The sequence below is a fragment of the Myzus persicae genome, unplaced genomic scaffold, assembly GCF_001856785.1.
Source record: "Myzus persicae strain clone G006 unplaced genomic scaffold, MPER_G0061.0, whole genome shotgun sequence".
Taxonomy (NCBI): domain Eukaryota; kingdom Metazoa; phylum Arthropoda; class Insecta; order Hemiptera; family Aphididae; genus Myzus; species Myzus persicae.
In genome coordinates, this window is record NW_019102735.1 from 27,603 (window position 1) to 45,497 (window position 17,895).

General features: G+C 27.3%; 1 protein-coding gene across 1 annotated transcript; it reads right to left on the reverse strand.

Moving 5' to 3' along the window:
- Positions 1–6,467: 6,467 nt before the first annotated feature.
- LOC111033049 (organic cation transporter protein) lies at positions 6,468–17,895 on the reverse strand. The gene is made up of 10 exons (XM_022313623.1): positions 17,847–17,895; positions 13,895–14,006; positions 12,345–12,510; positions 12,000–12,103; positions 9,504–9,661; positions 9,242–9,410; positions 7,940–8,185; positions 7,488–7,702; positions 7,237–7,424; positions 6,468–7,124 (listed from the first exon to the last, which is right to left on the reverse strand). The coding sequence occupies exons 1-10, from the start codon at positions 17,887–17,889 to the stop codon at positions 6,897–6,899; spliced, it is 1,629 nt and encodes a 542-aa protein (XP_022169315.1). The 5' UTR covers positions 17,890–17,895; the 3' UTR covers positions 6,468–6,896.

A 17,895-nucleotide genomic window follows, 5' to 3' on the forward strand; every position in this document is an offset into this window, starting at 1 on the left:
AAATAGTGATTAAGAAATAAAACACAATTACACAATTCCACAATTCAAAGTAGGTAATAATTGTTAACATAAAATTTTAAAATGCTTATATTATCGTACGTGTTGATTTCTGTTACTTGTTTACACAAAATTAATATTATAAATAAATAATATTGTTAAGATAATACGTAGTTATCTGTGTAGTATCTACAGCCGTGGCAATAAATACTAAATAGAGTAATGGAAAACTATAGTCGTTGTGATAAGTGATAAAAGTTCACAAACGATTGTTGGATAATATTTAATCTGTGCCAAAATATTGTTCTTTTTATTTTTTACTATAGGTTTTAAACACAAGTATCTTAGAAATATTAGATATTATTATAATGATTCCTAAATTCGTGCATAACTTAATCTTTTTTGTTATAATATTATAGCAATGTTGCATCACATTTGAATAAATTTCCCACTAAAATTTAAAATACCGATCCTAAAAATACTCGATTATAGCTTGGAATAATCACTGGCACAACTCGGCATTTCGGCAACTGCAAATTATATACATTTAGTCTATACCATTCTTAACTTAAGTTTATCTAAATAGAGACTTTACTACCTTATAGGTGTAATAATAATAAGAATCAAATAAATCTAACAAAAAATCAAATAATATAATATTAATTAATCTCTAGACAATAGTCTTACTTGTGGTAGAAGACTAAACTAAAGCGTAAACAGTTAAGTACTTTTCTCTACACCTCCAACACCCCTCCTGAAATCAGGAGCTGAATGGTAACCAAAGTCGAGCAGGGGAAAAAATAATTCATCCAGGCCACCCACCCATTTTTTACTTTCAAATACCTAGTTATTTGAAATATTTAAATTGTCTATAATAATATAAAATTTAAGTTACATCACTTTCAATTCAAGTTTTACAAATAAATACAATTTTGACAATTTAATAAAAACATAATATATACATTTTTTAAGGTAGATTGAAAGATAGTTTAAAGAAAATAATATATGAGCATGTATCTGACCAGTATTTCCATGCCTGAAATCCAAACTATCTCTATCCAATTTATCCCAATACAAAAAATATAAATAATTCGATCAGTCTGCAGGACATGTCAAGTTCAGTTATTAGACAGTTAAGACTAGTCTTGGCAGTGGCGCAACTAGAATTGTTTCAAGGAAGGTGTCCGCCAGTAGCGTATACAGTTTCCCCTAATTATTTTTGGTAAAGTTAATGAGTCAAAGTGAAAATTAATTTCAGACGACTACTATTTAATATTTACCTATTATATTGTTTTATTCAAACGATTTGAATCAAACCACCACCATAATTATTTCTGAATGCACTACTGACGTCTAACGTTTTATTAAATGAATAATTTATATCACGTATGTTTAGATAAAAGTTACATATAATTTTAGCAATTTTCAAGAAGTTTACAAAATTAATAATTATTATATGTATAACAATATTATAAATTTTAAATTACAAAGTCTAATTGTCTTTTTTTCTTTGCTAATTCTTTTATAACGACATCTATATCAACTTTAATTTCTCGGTGAATATTCTATGCTGCTAAACCATTTAATCTATTGCCTGCTGTTGAATTTCTGAAGTATGTTTTTATTCGCTTTAAAGTTGAAAATTACCTCTCGGCTTCATAAGATGTTACGGGTAACGTTAAAAGAATTGTCAGTAGCTTATGAATGTTGGGATATAGGGCATTATCGCAATTGCTGATTACTTCAATTGCAGTAACCATTTTTAAATTGGTTTCCAGTCGTAGTTTGAAAACTTGATGATGCCAAATTTTTACTTCAGCTAAAACCGTTAATGAATCTTCCAGGTCATTAGCATAAAATTCCACCAAATTTTCGATCAATTTTTCTTGTTGTTTAGTAAGAGGTTCAATTGGAAAAAGCATTTGAAACCCTTGAATAATTTCTTTATGATTAATAAATCTGTAATTTAACTGACTTATTAATGAATCTAAAAAAGGTATAAATAAAGAAACTCTAAAATAATCTTGAACCGTATTACTTGGAATATTTTGTCTATAATTCTGTCTTTTTGTAATTCTAGGCATTTTTATTTCAAAATCTAAATCATTTGATTTTCTCTGAAATTCAACAAAATATTTTGAAAATTCGTTGTCGACAATATTCCTAACTTCATGTAATTGACGTACAACATTATCAATGTTATATTGAATAAAATGTTATATTAAATTGTATTATATTATAGACATCTTTGGGTTTAAAATGTTTTGATAATATATTTATTTTTAGTCATGATTATTTTCCGAATACTTTCTAATGATACTTAAAAATAAATTATGACGGCAGTTAACATTATAAATTTAAAAAAAGATTGAACATTTTTTTTCAATAGTTATTGAATATAATTAAATATAAATTTCCTATTACACGGTTCAAGGGAGGTGTCCAAGGCGTCCAAGGCGTAATGAAGAAGCTATTTAGGTACAGCCATAGACATATAAACACGTGTTTATATTTGTCTATGAGTACAGCACAGTCATAGATCCATTATACTATATATACACAAAAACACAATATAATTTCTTTGGTTATAGCTAACGTGCAATTGAAAATACAAAAGAAAAAAGTTGGGTCATTTTAGGTGACTATGTTAATATCATAAACCTTAAAGGTGGGTTCACAACTGCTCGTGTCGTGTCGTGTAAAATACTTTTTTCTGATTGGTTTACCAAAATGTGATTGTAAAATTATGATCGTGTTGACCAGCACGATACCGCGAATACCGTGAAGTTGAATATATTCAACTTTTATCGTGCTGGTCACAATGTTCACGCTTTGGTAGTGCGGCTTAATGTCATCTATAATTATTTTGATTAGAAGAAAATTGGTGAGTTTAGGTAAGTTTAGGTGAGTTCACACTGCACCGTGTCGACGTGTCGTGTCGTGAAATGTTGCAGTGCTCAGATTGGTCCAACCACGTGGTTAAATCTGGTTTCTACCACCAATTTTACGGATTCTACTACGAATACCGTGATGTTCCCACATATACCGCGAAGTTGATTTCATCCAAATTTTGAATGTGTGGTTACTGATTTAATAGTGATAAATAATAATACATGAATTCAATTATTATTTTGACATCAATTGAATGAAGAACTCATTTGTGGACTTGTGGTATAGAGTGGTATCATGTTTTGAAAAAATGGAAAATTTTCACGACGTTCACACGTTAATCGTGTGGTGTATTGTTCGACATATAACTGCAGAACATTTTTCTTGTTCACGGCACGTAACAGAATATTACTGAATTTTAAAACGAGTTTATAACTTTGTAAGTACTAAGTAGGTATAGATACAATATTGCGATTTATAAAATACAAATAATTATTAATGGCATTGAAATTAATAACATCGAAAATCTATACTAATGATTTATGAGAGAGTACTGATAATTGTCTTTATGTTTGATAATAATTGTCAAATATACCTTCAAATATACTGCAGTATGCAAAACGATAAAAGCGTATTAGAAATTAAGAAAGAAATTTAGTATATGTTATGTTATGTATAGGTACCTATACTGATATGTGAGTTAACAGAGACGAAGAATGCATATGTACAGGGCCATATTTAATATTTATGCAAGTACAAATGGGACATTTTCACTGGGCCCACTCGATAGAGGGGCCCATCGACTTCAACCATATAAAATTAATTATATACCGTTTTGTCATATTTTAGGCATACAATAGAGTATTTAACCATTATTATAGTTTAAATAATTAAGAACTTTGGTATAGATATTATTAAAAACTGTGTTGGACAGTCCTACGACAATGCCAGTAATATGGTTGGAATGTACTCAGGATTACTAACAAGGATAAGAACACTAGCTCCTTTTTCACTATTTTTACCGTGTGCGGCACACTCTTTAAACCTGGCCGGTGTTCATGCAGTTGAAAATTGTAACGGAGCAGTTGAATATTTTAGTACAATTCAATCTGTTAATAACTTTTTTCGTCTTCAACTCATCGTTGAAAACTTTTATGTCAACATCTAAACGTAATGAAACGCTAACTATTAAATCGTCTTCACAAACACGGTGATCCGCAAATGCTTATGCAACTAAAGCATTACGACTAAATTATGCTCAAATTGTATCTATTTTGTTAAAAATATCTCAAGATAAAAATGAAAACGGCAATACTCAATTTGATGCAATAAACATTTTGAAAAAATTGAAAAAAAGGGAAACCGCTATATTAACTATTTTGTGAATTGTGGGATGTTATAATATTACAACGAATAAATATGACCTCAAAAAATCTTCCGAGTTAAACAGAAAATGTATTTTCAATAGTGCCCTTTTACAACTCCTTAATATATTTCATACAGTAATACAGTATGTTCACTAACACTTTGATGATTATGAAAGCAAGTCTATAGAACTTTTAAATATGGATATTGAATATCAGAATTCAAGAAAAAAAGTCACCAAAAAGTAAACACTTAGATGATACTGATTCTGAAAAAAAGACAATTAGATCCAAGAGCGAAGTTCATAAGCGATATTCATTATGTTATTGGTGATAAATTTATAGCCAAATCGAAGGAACCAAAACTTGCCTACATTGAAACAGAAGAAAAATTTAGATTTTTATTCAATAAAAATCCTAATAGAAATGAAATTAACAACAAAATAAAAATTTTACAATCAATGTATACAAATGAATTAGATTTGGATCCCGATAATTTTGCAGATAAATGGTTTCAATTTCATAATTTAATTTCTTCTCATCAAATATCAAGGAATCCTGCTGCCTAATTTAAATTCATTAAAGATATGCAAATATCACATGCATTTCCAAATTTGGAAACGTGTCTTCAAATTTTCCTTACAATGGCTGTTACAAATTGCTTCAGTGAACGATTATTTTCTTCATTAAAATATACTTAGATCTTCATTATAGATTACGTCATTATGATGATCTACATTGAATCAAGAAAATATAGACGCTCTGGGAATATTATCTATTGAAAGTGATATCACAGCAAACCTGAGTTTTGATGATGATATTGACCACTTTTCAAAGCAGAAAGCGAGGATATGTTTGTGAAAACTGAAATAAAATTAGATTTAAAATATTAAAGTAAAAATATTTATATACTAATTATATAATTATATACAGTTTTAATTGAAAAATATATTATGCGTACATTTTTATTTTAGCATTGAAGAAAATAGAGATGGACAATTCGGGGCCCAAAATTGCAAATTGTACTGGGCCCACGAATTGGTAAATCAGTCCTTGCGTATGTATACTGTGAACCATTCCCTTAACTCTTTGTATAAGATTGCAATTGCCAGGCAAGCGTACTATTTAGAATTTTTTCATCTCCGGAGACTATGAAACATCACCTCTTTTTTAGAGTTGCCATATTTTATTTTACTCAAGGTAAAAATCGTACCACTTCACCACGGTTAATAACATCAAATTTTTCCGTTACGGAAATATCACTCACTAATATATAGGTACAATGACCATCACATTACCCACTATATCTTGTCAAAACGAGCTTATATAGTAAAAACTAACTCAATGTAACAAATCGAAATGAGTAACCGACATAAATATCAATTAGCAATAACCGATAAGTGATAATATAAAATAGGTAATACGTATCCCAGGTGTCCCCAGTGGACGTTTAAAAGCGAATAGTGTCAATCAACCAATTTACATTTTTAATTAATTTGGTTATACTTTGATTAAAATTCATGACCTGATTCTTGAATATTGACACGAGTAATTACTAAGGATAATACTCCTTAATGATGGTTTCACATAAAATGGACGTAATATATTTTTGTCTAATGCTAATTATAATTGGATAACCTTACAAATTATAAAACTGTTGTAAATAATAATTAATATATATTAATAACTACATTTTTTTAATAATTTGATTGCATATGCTCATGTCTACGGAAGTATGAAACCTATCATAATAGCTTAGTATCCTAATTCTTAATACAAAAAGATTAACTTAGAAATTGCTTGTTCAAATTTCAATGTATATGTATTAAAACTTTCAGAAAAATATCTCCTTAACAATTTACACCCACGTTTCACGAGAAACCTTTTAGGGTTAAAAATTCTAAGTATTTAAAATATGGTTCCTTACTTTATACGTTGGTACCTTTACTTAAAAATTTCGAAAATTAGAATTTAATTATATTTATTATTTATTGCTTAAAAAAACATGGGGTGAATCACGGTGTATGAAAAATAAAAATGAATGTAATGTTTACTCTTATTAAAGCTTATAGGTATATCAGGAACTTAAAAAAAATGCTAGAATAATGTGAACTAATATATTATAAAAGTTAACAATTTGAAAATTTAAAGTGAATACCTAATCATAAAATTGAATTCATCGTTGATTCAAAAAACTATTTGTATAAAACATATATTCAATTATCAATCATTTATTGCTTATAAAAATATAAATTTAATACGTAAATTTAAAATTACTATTAATTATATCAATATATATTATGACTTATGAGTAGATTATTATTATTTTAAATTTGTACTTAGTTCACACATTATAAAATATTGAACTTTTTATCTTGATAGTGTTATACATAATTCTCATTACCTAAGTCTAAGCTTCATATTTATTTAGAAATTTGTCAATTCAAACTATTTTTCCATGAACATTTATCCTTAAACTCTAAACAGATATTGATGAATAAAAACGAATGAGTTAAAAAATAAATTACATATAAAATGTAAATAAATATGTATCTCCAAAATATACATCTTTAAAAAACAATTCACAAAAGAATAACTTAAATAAAAAACTAAATTATTAAAGTGCCTTGTTATTTTGATTTATAATTAGTAACTTTCTTCAAGAGGTGTTTCTTTTTGTTTTGGCTGCGGTTTTTTTGATCGTCCAAAACATCCAGTAGTAAAACATGTATCACCTTTTCCAAATTCTTCACCGTCCTCCATGGTCTGTGGCATAACTGTATTAAGTGTCTCTGGAAGTAGAGTACTCAGCACTCCAGATATAAGGGTCACTACAGCAAACGTTATTGCAGGGGCTCTTACGTCATATACATCCTATAAATTGTTTCTAGTATTATAATGTATACAGTTATAAGCTACCAAAATTGTTCACATTTAAACGAATCAATTTTAAATATTAAAATATGTATTTTAATTTTTGACTAACCAGTAGGGTAACTAAAGGAGTAAAACCACCAGCTAAACGCGCGAACATGCTTCCAAGTCCAATAGCGGTGTTTCGGACCACAGTGGGGAAACGTTCTACAGTATAATTGTATATAATAGCGAAAGCTCCAGCTATGCAAAACTTTCCAAGGAACACAATACCAGTAGATATTGACTGTGATAATGGATCTAAAATTGCATAACTTTTTTATACTATTGGTGTACAGAAATAAATAGATAAAATTGATTTACCTGAAGGGAAAAATGCAGAAACAAGCAAAGCAGTTCCTCCGACAATCATCATTGAGCTGCTAAGAAATCGTCTTCCCACACGATCCATTGATAATGTTACAAATACATAACTAGGAATTTCGACAGCTGCCATCACAAAAAGCATAAAATATGGGTTTCCTCGTAGATTTCCGGTTCTGAGCGAAATACCATAGTACCCAAAACTAGCGGCAAACCTAAAATTATTACAAAATAAAAAATCATTATGTTTATATGAGATAATGAGAATTATAATTTTTAAATAGGTATATAGAATAGGTAGTTTTTTTCTCAGGCAAGTACCTACCCACTATCAAATACCATTTACCGTGTATAAAATAATAGCTATCAATGACAAAATCTATTAATCTATCTAAGACACGTGATATCTGCTTATATTATGTATGCATATGGTGTAATTAATATTTATTTACCAATAAAGACAAACATTGATAGTATTATTTCTCAGGTTTGGTGTCTTGAACAAATCTAATATTGAATACGATCGATTTTTATTGTTTTCTTTGACGGGTTCGTCATTATTTAATGACACCATTTGTTCCTTTTCCAATAATATTGGCATTGGGTTATTATTGGTTTTCAGTGCTTTTTGTATAATTTTAATTGCTTCTTCTTTCCTTCCTTGGCCCCACAACCATCTTGGAGACTCGTCAATCAACCTAAAATATATTTAAATAGATAGATAAGTATTATATAATAGTATAAAGATTCATATTTATAAAAGTGCACCTATTATCCACCGTAAAATAGTAAAAAAAAAAGAAGAAAATGAATCATAGTTTAAACAACAAAAATTAAAAATGTCATCGAAGTCGGTTTTATAATATCTCAATTTTATTCCCTTTTCTCAAAAAATGCCTTCTTTTCAAACAGTGAAAACAGAATGTATGTAACAGTAATCACCGCTAATTGGACTTTCTTTTGATTATTTGAGTCCGTTGACCGAATAAGTCAATAAGATGAGAGACCCCCCCAAAAAATGTACATAATATGTTCAGGTAATGCCTATATAAATAAAGACGAGTAATGAGTATCATCTGCATTGAACACACTAGACGAAGGATACTGGGTGATAAGTGATGGCCACTCTGAATAAATACTTAATCGTACATAGTAGTCTGCTTCTTTTTGTTCGACATATGGCTTAGCTAACGAAATGTTTTCGCGTTTCTTCCATGAGTGAAATCAACTTTCTGTTGCTACAGAATCATTTTGGAACATTTTTTCAGTGAGATCTTAGGCTTTTTGGTGCAATAGTTGTCCTGCAACTTTGACTAATAGTCAAAAACTCAAATGACCTAATTTTAACTGGTGTATAATGAGTCTAATAGACAATTTTTTTTCTGTTTGTTATTATACGTGGACATGGGACCTGACCATTTGAGTCCAATAAGCGAATGAGCCAATTAACCACGAGTCTGAAAGCAGCGACTACTGTAATATGTTAAGATTTAGCATGGTACCTATATCATACCTATTTAGTTTCAAAATTGTTAATAACATTAAGGTATATTTTTTTCCCTTGAAATATAATTTTATCAAAGGTATAAGTACAGTACAAAATTAAAGTTTCACTGGATCCACTAGATTAACTACGGTGCGCACTATGATCAACTGGGCATTTTTTAGTATGAATTATTTTTATGACTGTTGTTAGGCTAGCCCTAATAATTTATTGTGCATAAAAAAAACCAATTTAAATTAGGTATACTTACCAGAAATGAGGAATTAGTATTAAACTGTGTAAGCCATATATAATTTGTAGTAGAAAGGTGTCTCTGACGAAATATCCCCACGCTGCTACGGCCATAATACCAGAAGCAAATGTAGTTTGAAATAGAATTCCACACATTGAACGTTTTGAGGGCCCTACCAACTCCATGGCTATATAAATAAATATAACAAACGTGAGTTAAATAAATTGAATGTGTCTAGTTTATTGACGAAAATGTATTTTGGGTATCACATTAGACATACTTAAAACAAATCCAGAAATATAAGACCCTGATGAACCGAAAATTCCATATACATATGTCGTAGCTATAAATATCCAATAGTTATTAAGAAATGCTACTCCGACACTAAGAAACAATTGTGCTACAGCTGAAATGCAGAAAATCTTTTTACGGCCAAATCTGTAAAAATAAGGTAATTTAAATAAATTAATACAGTGTATTATACGCACCGTGACTTTTAATCTATATGACTGTATGATACTAAGTTGTATGCATGTAATATCTAAGACTATAACGAATAAAGACTTAACAAGATATGTAATTTTTAGTGATTGTTATGATAAGATAAATTGATTGCAATGAGAATAATATTATGACGTGCAGTGCCTCGTACATCATATTATTATGTATGTTAATTATGTATCCATCCATGTGTACACAAATAATATACTGCAGACGTACGATAAATGACAAATCACATATCTTTGTATCTCTTTAAATATAAAATACCGGCTTACGTATTTTTTACCACATTCGAGTACCTACTAGAGGGGTATGGTCATATTTTTAAACGATATACCGAATAAGAATATCAATATAACATTTCGACATAATTTCAATGTTTATAATGTTTAAATCTATTTAAGGCTGCACACATATTTATATTGCATTATTATTATTGTGACTAGGTGAGGAGCGACCGCGGAAACGCTCTGAGTGTACTTATCGGCCAGCGCTGCTAGCTCCCGGATGGGTTCCACAAGAGTTTTAGCAACATAATATCTTTGCCTCACACACACAAACACATGTTACAACCCTATCAACATAAAAAAATATACAAAAAAGCTCCTACCGTACCACCTCCACCCAATGACCTATGTTGTCACGGATTCCCCCCCCCCCCAAAAAAAATATATATATTATTATCATTATTAATATGATAATAATATGTGACCTAAATTGGAATCTGTAACTAGTCCAACTAGACAATTATTGCACATCGGATTGAAAACATCATAATCGTTAAGGTTTAAAGAGAATAGAAATATAAAATACGTCATTGAAAATGTTTAAAGAAGTTTAATCTCCTAAATTGTTGGATAATTATACTATAGTATCTACTACAGACAGTAAATAATACTAATATTATAGTTGAAACTAATTTATTAAGTTACAAAAGATAACAATTTAAAAAAAAAAATGTTTACTACTCTATTTCAGTTAAACAATAAGTTAGTATTATTAAATATAATTGGCTCAGACCATTTTAATTACGATTATTTTACTTAACACTACCTATAATATAACATATACAATAGATAACATTATAGATATAATATTTGTGTTACGAATATTTTTTTATAATACATATTTTCTTCGAATGGTGTTTTCAAAGACTGTTAAGATTTACAGGAAAGAAATAAAATGCCATGTACTATTTATTATTATAGCCATATTATGCTATATTTGCCTTATATAAAACAATACAATTCTCAATTGCGTATGACGTATAGATTATAGATAGTTGAAACTATGGTACCTACCCATAATGGCTATATAATTTATTTAATAATAATCTAAACATTATTATGTGGCTCCTACTTCTAATTATTTAATATATTTTTTACCAAACTCGCCGTTAAGTAAGGTATCGGCATAATATCCATAGGGGCATAGGGACATTTTTCTGGGGGAGCGGAGCTAAGCCCCCCAGCCCCTCCTATGATAATATCGTTTGCCTGCATAATATATACCTACCTACTACGTTTCGCTGTTTTGGTGTACTCTTGTAAAATAATTTACAAAAAAATAAATTCACCTTTTTATGATTATTTAATTTTTTTAAACAAATTAATTATCATGCCACGAATGAAATCATTAGATATTATATAATACCTATGATATAATTATGAATGTTTTTAGTATATTTTTAAACATTAATAAACATTTTAAAAAAATATTAAATTTTGATTATACCTACTCGTATCTATCAACTACTACAAAAATATTTTTTTTAATTATATAGGTTGATATTTAATAATTGAGCATTGTATAAGTAGTATAGCTGGTAATAATGAATAAATAAGTAATTATTCTACTTAATATTTATTATAGCCTGAAAATGCACATATAAACAAAAGTAGCTACTTAATGTTGTTCTTATATATTTATATAATATTGTACACATGCGGTTTTGTTAAATAAAAAGTAGGTACTATCTTGGTTTGATTTACTTTCAACAAAACACAACACGTTCAGAAATGTATGTTTGATAAACAAATCACTAGACTTGACTATCATAATAATTAATTAATCTTCGTTCACAAATGAGTTTTAAAAAGGTAATGGTTTATGATGTGGTAGCATTTAATATTATTATTTTTCTCCTCGACCCAGCAAAAATAGAATCAAAAGGTTATCAAACAACTAATACGACCGATTATTTGACGTGTAGGTACCAACTAAAACCAATATTTTATTCATTAATGTAATTGTATATAACATTGTAACTACATACTTATCAGCAAGACTTCCAAGCACAACTGCGCCGGTAAATACTCCAAACATGTAGCTCATCTGTGCTAAAGACCCCATCCATCGATTATCACAAATCATATTCCACTAAAAATCAACAAATAAACCTATATATTATGGTTACAGTTCTGAAATTACAACATTTTAATTTTATTACAATACACGTTATTATAAAGTTAGCAAAATAAATTAAAACCCATAGAACGAATTCGTTTAAGGTACTATATAATTTTATATTCTCCATTGCATTTAAAATATAATAAATGATTTTCTAAAATATAATTAGTTTCTAAAAAAATACGACATAAATTAATTTTCTTTATTATACCTGCGTAGCTCTAGTACTCCCGTAATATGTTTCGTTAAATGACCATTTTTCACAATTTATGGTTTGATTATTACTATTTATTGCTTGACACGAATCGTTATTGAACTTGGGAGCCACGATCCAATTTGTTATATTTGATTCCGATTCCAACTCCGGTATCAAACAACTGCAGGCATAAACACAATGAAATTATATTTTGATTCAATTTAACTTAATAGGTACCTACCAACAATTATATACATACATATTTCTATAAAAAATGTATTGAAATTAATGTATGTATTTCTTATTACAAAATTGAAAATACAACAAGCATTTCAATAGTTGTAAATGATACTTATCAAAATATAAATGAATAAATGAAGAGCAATCGATTTAAACATTTTAAACAATTTGGACAGATTAATCATTCATTAGGTGTATCGTAATCTATTGTTAAAAAAAGCTATCTACAAGTTAAGTGAAAACTGAAAATAGTAAAATTAAATAGGAACTTACCTAAAAATCTGTTTTTATTATATAATAACCCTAAACTGTACACATTTTAATAGAGTATTTGAAGAAGTAGGTATTCAAAAGACTTGTAAAATTAAAATAATTTTCGAAACATTAAGGTCATTTAAAGATTTAGATTAGTATAAAATATATTGGGTACTTTTTTTCATTTTTACTTTAGGTATTTTGAACTCCTGGAAATATATTGTTAAAAAAACCATAATTTATATTTTATCTTCAACAACCTTAACTCAGGACAGTTTTTAGAACGTGATAATATTTTATTGATTTTAAATCTATATTAATAAATTATTTGTTGATTCGTACTGTTAAACTAATAAAATGGATATAATATAACATATTATATACAAATATTAAAGTATACAATACATACAAACGAGACGAACGAATTAAGATGATTTTTTACAGCTATATAGGTAGTATTGTAGTCATACCTATGTACTCTTGAGTCCTATCTGACTTTTTGTTTTCTATGAAAAAGAAAATAAAGTGTAGATAAAAGATACATGTATAAATGAGCGTTTGTACATTCACATTTCACAAGCATACTAATACAGTCATAATACACTAATACATATCAAATTTATCATTTTGTTAATATATAAGTGCTTGATAGTGTGGGATTATTGAGAACTCATTAAAATAAATGTACTGATTAATTCAAATTAGCTTTCTGATTTCTAACATTTTACTGTATATTTAGTGTCAACTGAAGTATTGTCCAACAAAAAAACTAATTTTGGAATTCAAATAGGTTAATTTGACAAACATATAACATTTTAACTGCAGATAATACAAGTTTCTACCTTCTTAGTTTCTAACCTTAAGCAATGCGCAAGATACTAGGTTAGGTTAGGGAGTCAATCTTATCATGAAGGTGTCTCAGAACACGAATAGTCAAAGTAGACAGAATAATTTGGTTGCTCATTGTATTGGTATAGTCCGAGTGTCTGAGTTCATATTTTTGACATATATTTTGATAATATTATTATTATTGCTAGTCTGGGAAAACGAGTGAATATTTGTATATATACTTGTATTCGGGTACAGCAGCAACGGTGACTAAAACCATCATGTGTAGACCAGCTGTGAATGCTGACATTAGATTTAGTAAAAACTGCCGCAGTTGGTATGATCCGAAGTCCCCTAAAAACATATGTACACATAACTTACACGGAGAAAAAGGTTTGGTATGCAACAATATAAAATTAATGAGCAACACATAACAACATATAAGTATAATTTGACACCATAAATTATGTAGCACATTATTATTTATTTTCCAGAATATGAAACAGCATATCATATTATATATATATATATATATATACTTAAACTACACCTATACGTGTATACTTTTGATACATTAGTTACACTTCCTAAGTAGTTAGTAATGACAACAACCAAACTATGTATAAATACTAAAAATTATATTTTAAGAAGATACACATTTTTGAATTTACACAATAAATCGCTTAAAGGTTGTATAGTATGATTTCATAGCATAATAATTGTCATTAAATATTCATATTAATATTGTTTGTTGAACAAATAAACGATAATCCTCGAAATAGTTTAATTATAACTTCGGTTGTTAGTGAAAAATAAGCTATAACGCGCTGGGTAGAGTTAAATCTTAAAATAATTTCACTTTTTTTTATAATAATGAAAATTGCCTTTTTAAGGATTTTTAACAGCATTTTTTTTGTAGCGTCTCAATATAAATACGTAAGTGGGTACATGTTTTAAACAATAACGATTTTAGTTGTGTTATTGAAACTTAAAAAATTATCTTAGATATATGATATTTTCACAGTTTTACTAAAAATACGTATATATATTTTGAATTTTTGTGCCCAAAATTGAAAACAAAGTTTCACTTCATAAGTAAATTACCCATGTAGGCGTATAGCCACTGGCCAATTATTCATAGTAAAATCATTATAGATATTTAACATTTTATATCGTTTTTATAACGTTTTATAAAATGTTAACTATAATAAGCACTACATATGTCATAGCAGTTAGTAGCTTAATTGTCGGACCTCATAGACTTCTAGTGCATAACTTTAAATTCTAATTTACCACTAGCATTTAATTTTTATAATTTTTATTACTATTGAATTTTGAACATTCAATATTCAATATAAAATATTTTATCACCAAAAAAAATTTTGAATCGTTATTCTACTAGTTTTTTTTAAAATTACTTTCAACAGATTTGTAGTTTTGAATATTATATTAATAGAAATAATAATTTTAATATAAAGTTCCCCTATGGGTGGAAAACGGAAAAGTCGCTCTGTCGTATGAATTTTTTTTGAGTGTAATTCGTGAATTTAATAGATTTGTTAAATTTAAATTCAATGATGAATCATTGCATACGAAAAACAATTCTGAGCTGAGACTGTGAACCGTCTCTACTTCTAAAGATAGGTTATAATTTTTTATTTTACTATTAGGCATTTATTTTTCTGTTATTATAATATGTGGTACCTAAATCAAACTAATTTATGCCAAATACATCACATATAGTATATTATTATTACATTTAAAGTCAATACCAATATGAGTACTGTAGAACGGAGTAGCTCAAAATAAGTCAAAATATGTTTTAAATGTCATGGTGTACCTATAGTAAAATATAATAATATATTGTAAAAGTAAATAATATAGAAACAATAATTTAAGGAATACCTTAATGTTGTAAATTAGTATGATTAATATATTTTCCATTACTACAAAATTACAAAATATATCGTTTGAGCTGAAATTATTATTGTACGTATGCATATTCAAAGAGTAAATAATATATGTGATGACGAATAGATTTAAGGCAGATCCTTGATTAAAATTTTGAATAAATAAAAAATTACTAAAATCATTAATATAATATAACTAAATATTTATAGTTTAAATAAATTAAACACCAATTTTGTCTAAATTTGAACTGCAAAAGCCTATAATAAAGATGTGTGCACATCATTGTAAAATCGCTAAGCTTGAAATATAAAACATGAATATAAATTAAAAATAATCCAATAAAAATTTATGTTTTTACTAGATTCTGGGAAAATATATCACAAACAAACTGTTCGTCTGTCTAATATAATAATATTAACTAGAATTTTATTTTAGTATAATATAATATGCGTAACAACCGTGCATTATTGATTTTATAACATAAATGTATTTATACTAAATATATGATTAAAAAAATAATAGTTTAGTAAAATACAAATTTATTCAGACTAAATTTTAAAAATAATTTCACATTTACATACGCGTCATATATATACATTATACACAATGTAAACCATGAATGAAAATAAATTTGTAGGTACGGGATTGATTTCTTTATATTTGTCATTCTAGTTATGTATATGGATGGCGGTCAACGAAGCCCTAAAGGGCTTTCTGAATTCTGATCAAAATAAATTAGAACTAACTCAATACTTCACGTCAAAATAGTATATATATTTTTATAAGACTGTGACAAATGTATTTTGAGTTAGTGGTAGTTGGGGCATATTTGGCTTCATTCCATATAAATGGGATGAACAAAGCTATTATATGCACAACGATAAGAAAAACATTCATATAATGTTCAAATCATTATTATTAGTTCAAATTGCATGGTAAAATTATTATTTGACAATCAAGAAATTAATAATTGTCTGAGAATTATAAAATAATTACTCGTGTTTGTATAATAACACACTACGAGTGTATATTCTAGATCTAATTTATTTTGTGTTTATTATTATTATCGTTAACTTCTTAACACACACAACCGTTTATAATAGTTTGTGTGATTCATAATTTATAAATTTTTTTTATTTTATTAAAAACGTTCAAATTGACTTAAACTTTTATATTTTCAAAATGAATAACGTGCTATAAATTGTGATAGTAATCTAATGATTTCTAAAAAAATCTTTTGCGAAAACTCCATTACACAAATTGTAACTTTTAGCTTCTTTATAGAGAAAAAGCAAGAAATAACTACGGAAAACTTAATCATCAACATACGTGTTACAGACACAGTTCAATTTTTATCTATAAAATTATTTTTCAGGTACGAATTGTATGTGCTTTGTAAATTTATATTATATATATATAATACGTGCAGACGTGCAGTGAACTCAATAGAGTAAATTATTTTGCGTTTTTCATTAAAAAAAAAATCATTTATATTTGTTGATAGTATGTCTTGTAAGTATAGATAAATAACACGTGTTCATTCGATTTAAAGTTCATTTTCAAATGTTTTACATAGATTATAAACATAAATTACAAGCCATTAAAATTGAGGTCTTGATAACCCGATAAACGTATAAATGTAAGAAATGTACCTATATGATGTGAGGTCATTATATTATATTTTACAGAAAATACAACGGAAAAATGCAAAAAGACTACAAATTGTAATAACCTTGACCATATTTTTATTACAACTGATGTCGCCAATTAAATAAATATGTATATATTATACGCATTAAATACATAATCTTCGATTGATTTTTTTAAGTATTTTTACTAAAATTTAATTTTTATTATTAACTACAATACGTATTATATTAATGGAAATCAAATATTATATAGGTACTATATAATTAATTTTATATGCATAAATAGTCTATTTTAGATGAATGATATAAACTATGCAAAGTAGATTACATAAATACATAAAACATTATTTAATGTACAGAAAAAGTTATACTTACCTACAAAAAAAGCTATTGCAATTTAAATAAAATATAAGTCTTAATTAAAATAAATATTTTAAAAACTACTATGAGCTATCGCAATTTAATATAGGTACATAATATTTTACTGGCTAATATATACAAAATGCATACTTCTAGTTTTTTAACAATGTAAATTTTAAATTAAAATGTACTTTAAAAAGAAAACATCTGATATACATTTCAATTTAATTTGTTTTAATGAAAAATAAATCCGTATTTAAAGATTGCTTCTTACCTAAATGATCCATATAAAAATCAATATTTGTATTTTTGTCCATTTTTGA